Source organism: Sus scrofa, chromosome 1, assembly GCF_054392235.1.
Source record: "Sus scrofa isolate SSC_HxYL_T2T_F1_AM1 chromosome 1, Sscrofa_HxYL_maternal_Yorkshire_Landrace_v2.0, whole genome shotgun sequence".
Lineage (NCBI taxonomy): Eukaryota > Metazoa > Chordata > Mammalia > Artiodactyla > Suidae > Sus > Sus scrofa.
In genome coordinates this window covers 279,295,000-279,308,810 of record NC_139383.1, presented here as the reverse complement: position 1 = coordinate 279,308,810, position 13,811 = coordinate 279,295,000, and the positions used below count along the sequence as shown (strand labels likewise).

The 13,811-nt window shown below is 42.9% G+C and overlaps 1 protein-coding gene across 11 annotated transcripts in view; it reads left to right on the top strand.

Annotated features, from left to right (window-relative positions):
* Nucleotides 1-5,891: 5,891 nt before the first annotated feature.
* The window catches only part of SCAI (suppressor of cancer cell invasion), a 156,434-nt gene continuing 148,514 nt past the window's right edge, over nucleotides 5,892-13,811 (top strand). For all 11 annotated transcript variants that reach the window (XR_014827224.1, XR_014827233.1, XR_014827227.1 and 8 more), the window contains exons 1-2: nucleotides 5,892-6,025; nucleotides 6,744-6,788. Coding sequence is in view for 2 of the 11 variants with exons in the window: in XM_084996037.1 (XP_084852163.1) it covers nucleotides 5,973-6,025; nucleotides 6,744-6,788 (98 nt within the window). In the remaining 9 variants the exon portion in view is untranslated. The remainder of the gene's footprint in view (nucleotides 6,026-6,743; nucleotides 6,789-13,811) is intronic.

Here is a 13,811-nt window from a genome sequence, read left to right as displayed (position 1 = left end):
TGCCCTCCTTGTTGTGTTTTTAAATTTTAGTTTAAAACTGCTACAGCTTATGACTTTGTACATTAAGATAATTGTATTGATCTTTTTTCAGATTCCTTGTATTTTTTAATAAAATAATCTTAAATAAAACCCAGATAGGTTAAAGTGTTAGAAATTTTAAACAGCATACGTTGTTAGCCTAAAGTTTTTCTTTTTTCCTAATCAGAGTTCTTGACCCTTTGGTTATTAAGTTTAAAACTTCAACTGAAATTCAATACTATTTATTAAAAAAAAATCACTAAACTGTGCCTAAAGAAATAACTGCCATATTAATGTTTTGGTTTATATCCTCTCTAGTAATAGAAAAACATTTAATACTTGTAATGCTGATGTGTTCATTTGATACCAGTTGAGTAGAATGTGATCAGTCCAGTTTACAATCTATCAAGAGTATCATTAAGTAAAATATATGTACTTTTCAATAGGAGTCATTCTTTTCTTGCTGTAACACTTGACCTTAACTTTTAGAAAGTGTTCATTTTTTAACTGCAACTGGAAAGGTTGAAAAGTCAGGATTCTTGTATTTGTGAACTGTGATCTGAAGCAGATTTAAAAAGTGTAGAAAAAAACACAAATTGTCCTTCTTTGTAAAGGTCTGTGATACCATGTTTCAGCTTTGTGTAAGTACTTTGAATATCCAAAGGGTTGTGATGATCAGTTCTTGATATGCAACTGTCCACTTAATAAGGACACATGTTCCAGCGTCTCTTAGGACTGTGGTCATAAATGATGCTGGAATTAACCATTTTGTGAAATAGTTGGTATCCCTTTACTACTATAATTAATTTTTGTCATTCCAGGAACTCTCTGTGAAGCCAGCCAATTAATAAAGCACTTTAGCATCTGTTCAGGTAGTTTTGAAAACCAACTTTTCCCCTTCAGGATAAGAACTTCCAGGTTACCTAAAAATGCAATAAACATCTTTATAATCTAAGCTTCTTGGCACATAATTTTTCATCAGGGCTTTTCTTTTATTAAATGAGCACAATACTGTTATGATTTTCCCCCCAACCACTCAGCTCCTTGTATAGTTTTTAATTGTATAGCTGTGTGAACGAAGTGGCTAAGACATGTGCTGCACACACTTGAACTGTTGGGTCGGTAGCTTTGTGTTACTGCCCTGACTCCAGTGTAATTCAGGGGGAAAAGTATTTTTTACCTTACAGGGATATGTAGCTATGTATTTTACTAATTGTGAAACACTGGAAATTAATGATGCAGACAATTTGGTGTGGTCTTTGAAAAGCTCTCTGCAGTATTTTTTTTTTTTTCTGTTACCATAAATTGTTTTTAAGTGCTTTCTCCCTTTTGCTTTTAAGTTATACCAATAAAATCAGTGACCCTCAGCCCTTCCTTCCCATTTGACACTCCTTAGCTTGGATTGATGTGGCTGTTTTAGTTATTCATGTAATGTGACTTTATTTTTAAGTCATGGTGTACTGCGTTTGTTTGTCACTAGTTGGGCATGTGCCAATAATATTCTATCCATTCTTTAACTGCCATCTTTGTTTTGCCCGATTTTTTTCCTCTTCAGCTGAATAATGGCTTTTTGCATGAAAAAAAAAAAGTTTTTACTATTAGACATGTGAAGGAAAGAGAGTGAATGTATTGGACTTTGTAAGCCTAAAAGGGATATTTGGATCCCTCTGATAAATAAGGGCTATGTACTATATAGCGTGATCATGTGCTGGGAGATATTTGCCAGTCATAGATTTGTAGGCAGGAGGCTCTGTTCCTCCCTGTATCTAGGCTGAATGTAAAATCCCTTCTGTTGTATTAATGGGGGTAATAACTTTTTATTTGCCTATGATATACGTCGTTTCTAATAAAATGTCCTAGGCTCTAGTGAGAACTGTCGACTTTTAATTACCAATCATTCCCCTTTTCTCATTTTCCTGACATGTTCTTGGCTAGCTTTTTATAGGTTGATGCTTTTTCCTGATAAATCTCACCATTTAAAGGTGTTCATTTGGGTGTGATCTTAAAAAGCCTGTATCAAGAGCACCTCTCTGATATGCAACCTGCATCAGCTTCTACTTTGTCTGGATGTCTTGAACTGTTGGAAGATTTTGATGTCTTAAACCCTGGCTGTTGCTTTTAAAATAAGGTGTGAAATATTGTTCTTTGCATTAAGATTTGTGGGTTTTTGTTTTTGTTTTTGTTTTTGCTTTGTAAGCCCAGCACCAGGTTTTGGAAAAATGCCTGTACTGTGAAAGCAAATCCGAACTCTTGCTGAGCCTCTTTCATTGTCGGAAATAGAATTGCTTTCCATCAGCCTCCAAAAATTGTGTATCTGGAATCAAAGAAATTTAACAGCAAGAATCCAGATTTTTAAATGTGCTTGTTTTCTAAATGCTAAATGTTTGTAAAGCACCTTCAGTTCTTTGGATGAAAGGTGCTATATTCTGTCAGTGTAAATTAATAAAAAGATTATAGGAAGTTTGTCAAAAAATGTTATCTAATGAAGTCTGTAGTATGTCCCAATAAGAGGTTAGCATTTTATATAACACAGTTTAAATTAAAAAAAAATATGCTATTCCTTCACTTGGTTGCTTGACTAGTAAACGGAAATGAAACTTTTTCTTGTTATGCATTTGACTCTAAGCGTTCCAGTTCTTTAAGGTGATATTCCTTATTAAGTCCTGGATCCAGTGCCTAGAACCATGTTTGTGAGATCATCGGAACTTTCTCAGTTGTGTATTTAAACAGTGTGCAGTCATGCTGATGAAATATACACCAAACACCAAAAAGAAGCATTTGGAAAGTCCCCTAGCATGAAGTCAAACACAATAGATTCTTGGGGAAGGTTGGTTCCTTATTCTCCTCTTACTAGTTTTCTGTTTCTTTGTCAATCACTTATATGTGCCTTTCTTTCCCTTGTGATAGTAAGCTTATGCTGGCTTGGGTCATGCAAATGTTTTCGTAATTCAAAAATGCATGAAATTTATGAATTTTTTTGTATCAACAAAATACTTACTATATAAGTATATTCCACTTAATCCATGAGCACCCACTATTCTCAGTACTTTTCTTTTCATCTTTTTGGGCTGCACCAGAGGGATACGGAGGTTCCCAGGCCAGGGGTCCAGTCAGAACTTCAGCTGCTGGCCTACACCAGACTCACAGCAATGCGGAATCTGAGCTGCGTGTGCAGCAAAGCTGGATCCTTAACCCACTCGCTGGTGGAGGCCAAGGATTGAAACCGCATCCTCATGGATGCTGGTCAGGTTTGCTAACTGCTGAGCCACGATGGGAACTCCAGTACTTTTCTTTTTATATAAATGGGAATGGAGGCATCATGGAATAGTGGAGAAAATAAAGTCTTTGGGGTCAATCTAGGTAAAACCCTCCGCTCTGCCAGGCAGTAATAGCAGCTAACATTTATTGAGCACACTTAGATAAATGGCCTATTTTGTGCCACCCGTACTATGGCTCTGACTGTAGTACCTCTTTTTTTTTTTTTCTTCTTCAGATGAGGAAACGGGCTTGGTATTAGAATAGGTAACTTGCCAAGGTTGCACAGGAGAGCTGGAACTTGGAGCCTCTAGAGCATCCTAGAATAGTACATCTTGGACTTCCCATTGTGGTGCAGCGGAAACAAATCTGACGAGGAACCATGAGGTTTCGGGTTCGATCCCTGGCCTCACTTAGTGGGTTAAGGATCTGGCATTGAAGTGGGCTGTGGTGTAGGTCGCAGATGCGGCTTGGATCCCTCGTTGCTGTGGCTCTGGCGTGGGCTAGCAGCTGTAGCTCCAATTCGACCCCTAGCCTGCACCTCTATGTGCCGTGGGTGTGGCCCTAAAAAGAAAGCCAAAACAAACAAAAAAAATCTGTGTCTAAAATAAGAGAATACCATACAGTGTTGATTTTAGGATTAAAGATAGCACACAGAAAAAGCCCAATCCTCGGCCCAAAACTGCCATTTATTGAGGGCACACTTACATACATTTGCCCACATTCCACGTAGTTGGGAAATAAAAATAATCCAAGGCAATATATAATTGCTGACATAGTGTAGTTTATTTAAGTACAACAAATGTGGAGAAGGAAATGTAGGATGGGGAAATTGGGGAAGACTTAGGAAGAGGAAGTGTGAATTAACGCACTAGAACAAGGGGCTGTGCATTTCTTATACAGTAAAAGAAGCAGGGGTTACTAGAACTTGGAGATGATAGGGAGATGGAATGTAAGGGTGCTTGGGAAAGCGTAAGAAATAAATAGCTGCAGCTCTGTTGACAATACCATGTATCAGAGAGGGGTTGGCCAATTGTGAAAAACCTTGAAAGCTAGGCGGGTGATTTTCATTCATACTTTAAGAAACATAATGAGTGATATTCAAGATTAGTGTCAGTAAGTTGATCCTCCCCACCAGCACTCTTCCTACCCCACCTCCCCCAGTCTTCTTTGACAAACTATTTGGGGGTTCTTTCCCTTTTCTAGCTTGGTGATAATAAGGGTGGATATTGTTGGTTGGGATTGAGGCTATTTGTGGTTCTGTAATTTTAGGATTATGTAAAATATTGGGGAGCCAACAGATGTTCAACCTTTTTTTTCCCCCGTCAAAGCCATTTTAGAAGTCCTATTATAGTTTACTATTTCATAGAAGGAAGGTCAGTTTTAACATCAAAAGATGTAAAAAGAGCCATCGCAGAGGACATCCCTTTATACCAAATAAATTTGGCTTTATGAAAAGCAGTCTCATTTTTGCCATTTGTGAAGATCAGTAAGAGACTTGTCCCCAACTTTTTGGTGTGTACAACTCGAAGACGTCACATTTTTGACGTGTAAAAGTGTGTTCTAATAAAACATGAGCTTAAAAGAAAGTTTTATGCCTCCTTCCAGCTCCAAAAAGATACCAAAGATCTACAGAACAAAAATCCCAGGGGAATGCAGAAAGGCTGAAGGAGATTCCACTTTAGAGGAAGAATTTTGTACATATGTTAATCAGTTATGTCTTATTTTCAAGGGTGGCCTTGTTAAAGTAGAAAAAAGCTAACTGATGTATTATGTTTATGTGCTGGTAGTCTTGCAGGCTTAGGTCTGTCAACACTAAAAATGCAAGGGAATTTTAAAAAATTGATTAGCTGGAGTAGAAGTCACAATCTGCAGTATCATTGGACAGTTAGCAACACATTCTATTTCGGCCTCTGAAAACGGTACACATTGTTATTGCTAACTGCATCAATTCTGTTTGAAGGGTTGATTTTCCTTTCTTGGTAATTAAAAAAAAAATCTCTTGCTTTTTTGGACGCCTGCACCCATGCTTGTTATCTCTTATACAGAGAATTGAGCATTTAACCCACGCTTCATTTTGATAGATTTTTAAGTTTTCTTTCTGGATCCTCTAGGAAGGGTATGGTATCTGAGCTCTGACCATTTCACCATGATGTAGTCAGGAACTGGATACGAGATGGTTCAAAATGAAGCTCATTTTGGAGACTCACCTCATTGTCACACCTGCCAGAGGCGTTTGGGAAATTGCAGCGCTTGGCTGTTGGTCCTGGCCTGGTTGCAGTGGAGGGGGTGCCAGCAGGTGTGTGGGATGCAGGACTCTGAGCCAGGAAAACCTGCCCGCAGGTGTCTGGGCGCCGGAGATGCAGTTTCTACTTTAGGCCGCACGGTGGCGCTTAGGTCTCCCCGGCCCTGCTAGCAGTCTCTAAGGCACCTCCGCCGCCACCTGCAGTCTCAACCAAACTCTAGGCGGTGGGATGTGACAGCCCGAGCGTCCAATCGGCCGCCAGGCTCTCGGCCACACTACGGCTCTAGCCAGTGGGAGCCGAGGAGAGGCGCGGAGGAGGCGGGCCCCGCCGCAAGCCTGGCAGAGGCGCGAGGCCCTCCTCCCGCCTCTCCGCCTACTCCAGCCTCCGCCGCCTCAGCTACCCGAGCGAGCCCTGCGGCCGCCGGAGCAGCTCCCGCGGCGGAGCAGGAGCCGGATGGTCAGAGGAGCCCGGCAGCCCCAGCAGCCGCGGAGTCGCCTGGCCCCTAGGTGGGGCGGGGCTGGGAGGAGGTCGGGGTTGGGGATGCGGTGGGGGCGCGGGAGCGGGCCCAGGGGCAGCAGCTCGCGCCGTGAAGCGTTCGGGGCGCCGAGACTGGAGGGGCGGGGGGTTCAGGCTGCGGGGAATTCGGGAGAAGCTTCGGGGCGGCGGAACGACTGGGCGGCGATCGCATCTTCTAGGCCGGATGAGAGGGGCGTGTAAGGGAAGGGGCGCCGAGGGGTGAGACTGGGGGCGCTGGGCCGGGAGGGGCAGGGCGCGCGCAGCCGGCGGAGGGGCCATGGAATGCGGGGTGCGCGGGGCCTGGAGGGGCGGGGCTCGGAGGGGCAGTGCATGGTCGAGAGCGGGTGGGCACGGGAAAGGGGAAGCCCGAGGGGCTTGCGGGGGTGATGAGGCAGACAATGAGTGGGTGGTGGTGGATGGTTTTGGGGAGCTGGGCTGTGACGAATAGGATCTGAGGATGGAGTGAGAGACCAGGAGGCAAAGCAGGGTTTGGGCTAAACAGACGTTAGGGGAACAGTGTATCCCAGGATTGCTTGGTCTCGGTAAATAGGGGAAGCGGAGCATAAGGCATTTGTCAAGTCAGGTATGGGTTTAGCGAGCCTGTAGTTCTGGAGGGTGGTGCATTGAGTTCTTGACTGGCACAGTAGGGCCCGCAGATGTGTCCTGGTATGTTACTTTTAGTTACCATCTTCTCTGTTTGGTCTGTAGACTGACTGGCACAGTGGAGAAACCACCTCGAAAACGGAAAAGCAGGTAAGGCAAAATACCTTCCTAATTTTGCTCTGTGTTTTTCCATTTGCTTCGCTGCACCTATGCTATACTGCATAATTATACACTGTCAGTAGATGAAGTTTTTTATTTAGCTCCTTTCTTAATGAATATAACTCTCTGCAAGCTCTCTCTTTTGAGGACTTCAAAGTACTACCTGTACACTTTTTTTGGTATCCAAGACTATGTGGGGAAGAGATGTAGGTAATTGAGAAGACCTCGTGTTTTTTTCCCTTTAGCCATGACTTCAGCTTCTCCACCAGCTTTCATTAAAAAGCTCATGTTTATTAAACATCTGCTATGTGCCAGGTACGAAGTGTGGGTGCTTATTTGTATTCTGTAATCCTCGAAGCACCCCCTCAAGGAAGTATGTACAATTGTCACTGTTTTTTACAGAAGAGAGAACTGAGGCACAAGAGAGGTCAAGCATTTACCCAAGATCACACACACACATCTCATGAAGATAGAACCAGGATTTGAATCTTGGTAGCCTGACTCCAGAACTGAAGCTCTCAACCATTATCCTATAATACTCCTAATAAATATACAATTGAAAATAGGTTGTCTTTATTGCTTTTTGCCCCCATTCTACATAGAGTCTAATAAATAATCAAACCATCGGAAAATAGAAGCAAAGGGCTTAAGCAGTCTGCAGCAAGTGCACTGTTCGTGAGTAGAGAAGAGCCTACATCCCGTTCCACAAACAGTACTGAGCACACGTGTCAGGTAGTACATAGCAGTTCTGTGTGGTCATTCAAAGATTCCTTTCTCACGGATGTGGGCATTGGCCTCGAGAAAATAAGTTGTAGTAGTGAGGATGTGACCGGTAGGACCACTGTAATAGTTAATATTTGCTGAGTTATTGACCTTTATATGCAGAAAAAAGTAGGTAGATAGGCAATGCTGATAGTGGAAGTCGTCAAGAGCCACAGTTCCTTTGTCACCCTTCAGGCCTGCACTGCCCGGTATGGTAGCAGTATATGGTTGTCAAATGCTCCAAAATGTGGCTCGCATGACCCAAGAACTGAATTTTTAATATTATCAGTCGTAATTAATTTAAGTTTAAAAACTGATCCTGGGAAATGTTTAAGGTGTCTGGAACAACTTGGATACGTGGATCTGCTTTTCCGTCTCCAAATTATGAAATCTAAATACGGTTCCGATTTTTTCACTGAAAATTTAATGTCCAAAGTGAGGCGTGCCCAAGGTATTAAAAAACACGCCAGATTTCAGAGTAGTACAAAAAAATGCATGTCAAATTTCTGCTTACTACTTTTTATATTAATTGCATCATGAATATTAAAGCTTAAGATATATTTGAATAAAAGTACCACTCATTATTTTTACTTTTTGCTTTTTGCTTTTTCTAACATAGCAACTAGAAAATCAAAAATGACATGTATGGCTGGCATTGTATTTCTTTTTGACAGCCCTTGTTTAACTGTCATTACCCACCTTGGGAGTCTTTTGGAGTAGCCCCCTGACTGAGTTTCCCCACCTTGAATAGATCATTGCTTGACCATGCTGTGCAAGCTGATCTTATAATTCTCAAGCTTAAGATCCTTTTGTGGTTCCCCATTGTTGATTGAATATAATTTAGAGTTTTTAGCGTAATCATAAAAAGAGATTGCCTGTATTTCACTTCTTCCTATCTCTCCAGCCACAGGTTAGTATTGTGGCCATGGAGATTCTCAATAATGGATCGACTAAACGTCTAGTATTAAATGAATTAATTTTCTTGTGGCCCCTTCACAATGAATTAATGGCTGCATGTAACTCCGTGTTGTGTTTGCTGTTCCTGGAACCTGTGTTCTCTCTTTGCTTTAGGTCCTTGCACATGATTTCACTTTCTCTCTGAAATGCTTTCTCCTTGCTCCTTGGCAAGCTTCTCACTTTGACTTCCCTCAAACATCGCATCTTCCATGTGGACTTTCTTTCTTTTTCTTTTCTTGTCTTTAGGGCTGCACTTGTGGCATATAGAGGTTCCCAGGCTAGAGGTCTAATTGGAGCTGTAGCCACTGGCCTACACCACAGCTCACAGCAATGCCAGATCCTTAACCCACTGATCGAGGCCAGGGATCGAACCCACAACCTCATGGTTCCTAGTCGGATTTGTTTCCGCTGCGCCATGACGGGAACTCCCCATGTGGACTTTCTCCTCTCTCCTTCACCTTCCTCTTCTCTACGTTACACCTGAGTATAATGGTTTGGGCAGAATTTGAGTCCTATGTCTGTCAAATACAAGTTATGAAATTGTGTACAAGTTAATAAACCTCTCTGAGCGCAAGTTCCTTCATCTGTATAATGGAAATAGTAATAGTTCAACCCTTATCGGGTCATAAAGTGCTTAGTATAGTGTGCTGGCACATAGAAAGTATATGATAAATTTTAGATTAAAAAGCCCTTACTAAATACCTTTTATTTCCTACCTCTTTAAAACTTCAGCGGTGAAGTTATATAGACTAGAAAGTACTGCATAGTTACTAAAGGTAGGTTTCCTATTTGGCTTTCAGGTTCCTAGAACAAAAGCAAAAAAGAGGAGTTCCTGTTGTGGCTCAGTGGTAATAAACCCAGCTAGCATCCATGGGGATGGGGGCTTGATCCTGGCCTTGCTTAGTGGGTCTGGTGTTGCCTTGAGCTGTGGTGGAGGTTGCAGATGTGGCTGGGATCTGGCGTGGCTGTGGCTTAGGGTGGCAGCTACAGCTCCAATTCAACCCCTAGCCTGGGAACTTCCATATGCTGTGGGTGTGGCCCTAAAAGACAAAAATAAAAAAAAAGAAAAGGAAAGAAAGCTCAACTTCCAGATTCATGGTGTCTGTAAAATCAAACACATGTTGTTCAACAGAGGCACATTTTTTTTTGGCTTTTAGAGAAAAATTTCTCTCATTGGACTTGTTAACCCAATCGTAAATATAATAGTGAGTTTTTAAAGATTGCCTTTTTGTCTTTTTTCTTTTTTGGCCTCCCTTTGGCATGGAGTTCTGGGCCAGGGATCAGATCTGAGCCACAGTTGTGACAGTTGCAGCAATGCCAGGCCCTTAATCCACTGTGCTGGGCTGGGAATCGAACCTCCATCCCAGTGCTCCCAAGATGCCTCTGATCCCGTCGTGCCCCAGCGGGAACTCCTAAGATTGCTTCTTTTTTTTTGGTCTTTTTTGCCATTTCTTGGGCCGCTCCTGCGGCATATGGAAGTTCCCAGGCTAGGGGTCTAATTGGAGTTGTAGCTGCCAGCCCACGCCACAGCCACAGCAACTCGGGATCCGAGCCACGTCCGCGACCTACACCACAGCTCACGGCAACGCCGGATCGTTAACCCACTGAGCAAGGGCAGGGATCGAACCCGCAACCTCATGGTTCCTAGTCGGATTCGTTAACCACTGAGCCATGACAGGAACTCCCTAAGATTGCTTCTTGTTTGTTTCTCAGTCCAGGTTCTGGTAACACCAGTGAACATTCTCCAAAGAGCTGAAACACCTGGGTTTAGGTATACTGCTCGGTAGTGGTTTGGCTTGGTTCAGAGATAAGGACGAATGAATGAGCTGCAGGGGTTCTGTTCATCCCCAGCACCTAGAATGGTGCCTGGCGCTTAGAGAACATTTGATTAATTGACTGATTGATGGATTGAATGAGTCCTTAAATAATTTGTTCCATGAGTATTATTTCTTGTAACTAAGTTTTGCTAAGCATCAGGCAGCAATGAGTTTTGAGTTTATGTTTTCAGTCAAGAATCATGAGGGTTGGAGTTCCCATTGTGGCTCTGTAGGTTAAGGACCCAACATTGTCTCTATGAGGATGAGGGTTCAATCCCTGGCCTCGCTCAGTTGGTTAAGGATCCAGCCTTGCTGCAAGCTGTGGTGTAGGTTGCAAATGTGGTCCAAATCTGGTGCGTGCCTTGTGTGGCTCCTATTTGACTCCTGGCCTGGTGACTTCCATATGCCTTGGGTGTGGTTGTAAAGAGGGAAAAGAAAAAGAGTCATAAGGGCACATATTCTGCATGTGTAAAGTCAGACCCGGATCAAGTCAGGATTCTGACCTGAATGGACAGCTGGCATACGTCTCTTAAGAGATCTTATGGGCAAGAACAAGATTTTCCTCAGAAAACGGTGCTGGGGAGTTCCTGTTGTGGCTCAGCGGGTTATGAATCCAACGTGTATCCATAAGGATGCAGGTTGCCGAGAACTGCAGCATAGTTTGCAGGTGTGGCTTGGATCCTGCACTGCTGTGGCTGTGAATAGGCTGGCAGCTGCATTTCTGATTCGATCCCTAGCCTAGGAACTTCTATCACGGGTGAGGCCCTAAAAAGAAAAGAAAAAATAAAATTAAAAGAAAACAGTTCTGGGATTGCTCTAAAAATTGAATAATGGCCAGATAAGCTCTAAAGATGGATTAGAGATGCCAGAAATTATTTATAGCTGTTTTTATGAGTTATACACTGTGGCCATAAAATTCTCAATATCAAATGATCTAACTTCCCGGCGAACACTTCCTGATGAATTAATTGCCGAGTGTACCTTAAGTATTCCTTTGGTTGGCCTGCTGTGCAGAGTTGTTGACTGTCATACTATATATATCTTATTCCATTTTGGACAACAGGTGCCAAAAGTATGATTTTTATTATAGGATAGTTGCTGTTAAGTCATTCTTTTTTTTGTTTGTTTGTTTTTGTTTTTTGTTTTTTCTTTTTTTGGCGGCACCTGTGGCACATGGAAGTTCCCAGGCTGAGGCTGAATCTGAGCCACAGTTGTGGCAAGCCAGATCCTGAACCCACTGTGCCAGGCTGTAGATTGAACCTGCGCCTCTATAGAGACAACACGGGACACTTAACCTGCTGTGCCACTGCGGGAACTCCTTAAGTCATTCTTTTTGATAAACAGTAGTTAGTGGCTGAGTTATCTTCTGAGAACATTCCTAGTAGACCAAACTATAAGACAGTTTAAGAAAAACTAAGGTAATTTGAGATAAGCACCTCATACCCCAGAGTTATCATTTCTTTGTATCTCTCCCTCCAAGCTCCTTGCCACTAAAACTTTTGTTTCCTTGTCCAGAGTTCATCTCTGTGCCCTTGATACTGAGGCGCTGCTCAGTAAAACCATGTGAATTGAGAAATGAATTGGTGGTAAGAGGGAGTTAATGTGGGATGGGCTTTTTTGGTCCAAAATGATGTCCATTATTTAATGCCCTTTTACTAGACTGTACTAGGCTGAAAGGAGTTTAAGATAGGAAACTTGTTCTCTGTGTGCTTTTGGAAAATACTGAAGACTTCAGTATATCTATTTATAAAGTTTGGGTTATGAATTACAGAATCCTTTCAGATCCATTTAGGACCAAGACCCACTTGTTTGGATAGAATTCATATTGATTAAAGCTTTATTGTAAGTTTTTTTTTTTTTTTTTTTTTTTTTTTTTTGTCTTTTTGCTTTTTCTAGGGCCGCTCCCATGGCATATGGAGGTTCCCAGGCTAGGGGTCGAATTGGAGCTATAGCCACCGGCCTTTGCCACAGCCACAGCAACGCGGGATCTGAGCCGCGTCTGCGACCTACACCACAGCTCATGGCAACGCCAGATCCTTAACCCACTGAGCAAGGCCAGGGATTGAACCCACAACCTCATGGTTCTTAGTCGGATTCGTTAACCACTGCTCCACGACGGGAACGCCTGTTTTTTTTTTTTTTTTTTTTTTTTTTTTTAACGTGTGTGTGTGTGTGTGTGTGTGAGAGAGAGATATATTTAAAGCAAAAGGATCCAGATATTTTGGTGGTTTTTGTGATGTGTTTGCATTACATTTGTATAATAATAATAAAAAAAGGTCTTTAAAAGGTTTCTAGTTCTGGGTTCTGGGAATATACACTAGAATGAGATATGGCCCCTGCTGGGGAAAAGCTTGTGTGTTAGTGGGAAAGGCAGACACACCAAAATGAGACGGTGTAATTGGCTCTGTATGTATACAAACATCTCATAGTAATTCTTCATACTGGTAGGGCAGTTTCTACTGACATTTCCTCAAGGCCCTGAAAGTTGAGGTTAATTTGTGCAGTAGGGCGACTGTTGAAATGACTGAGAGTAAAGCCTGGATGTAGACTGATTAATGAGGAAGTCTTAGGTGAGCCAAATTGGACTGGTGTCAAGTGTGAGAAGGAAGACATTTTTATTCTTTTATTTTTAAAAAAATTTAAAAAAATTATTTATTTATTTTTGTCTTTTTAGGGTCACACCCCTGGCATATGGAGGTTCCTCAGGCTAGGGGTCTAATCTGAGCTGTAGCTGTCGACCTACGCCAGAGCCACAGCAACTCGGGATCTGAGCCACGTCTGCAACCTACACCATAGCTCATGGCAACGCCAGATCCTTAACCCACTGAGGCCAGGGATCAAACCTGCGTCCTTATGGTTCCTAGTTGGGTTCGTTAACCGCTGAGCCATGGAGTTCCTGTCGTGGCGCAGTGGTTAATGAATCCGACTAGGAACCATGAGGTTGCGGGTTCGGCTCCTGACCTCGCTCAGTGGGTTAACGATCCAGCGTTGCTGTGAGCTGTGGTGTAGGTCACAGACATGGCTTGGATCCCGAGTTGCTGTGGCTCTGGTGTAGGCTGGTGGTTACAGCTCCGACTGGACCCCTAGCCTGGGAACCTCCATATGCAGCGTGAGCGGCCCTAGAAAAGGCAAAAAGACAAAAAACCAAACAAAAAACCGCTGAGCCATGACGGGAACTCCAGAAAGACGTTTTTAAACGCGTGGGCTGTGATACCAGTTTAGAGATTAAGCAGTAGTTCTTAACCAGGGGCAGTTTTGCCTCCTGGGGGGCATTTGGCAGTGTCTGGAGACATTTTTGGTTGTTACTACCGAGGGCATCTAGCAGGTGGGGTCTAGGAATGCGGCTCAACACCCACTGCATACAGAATAGCCTCCCAGCCGAAGAATTATCCAGCCCAAATCGTCTGTGCTGCCGAAGCTGAGCACTCCTGAATCTCTTCCTAATACGAGCTTTGGGTTCCTGTACAAAGTATTCAAA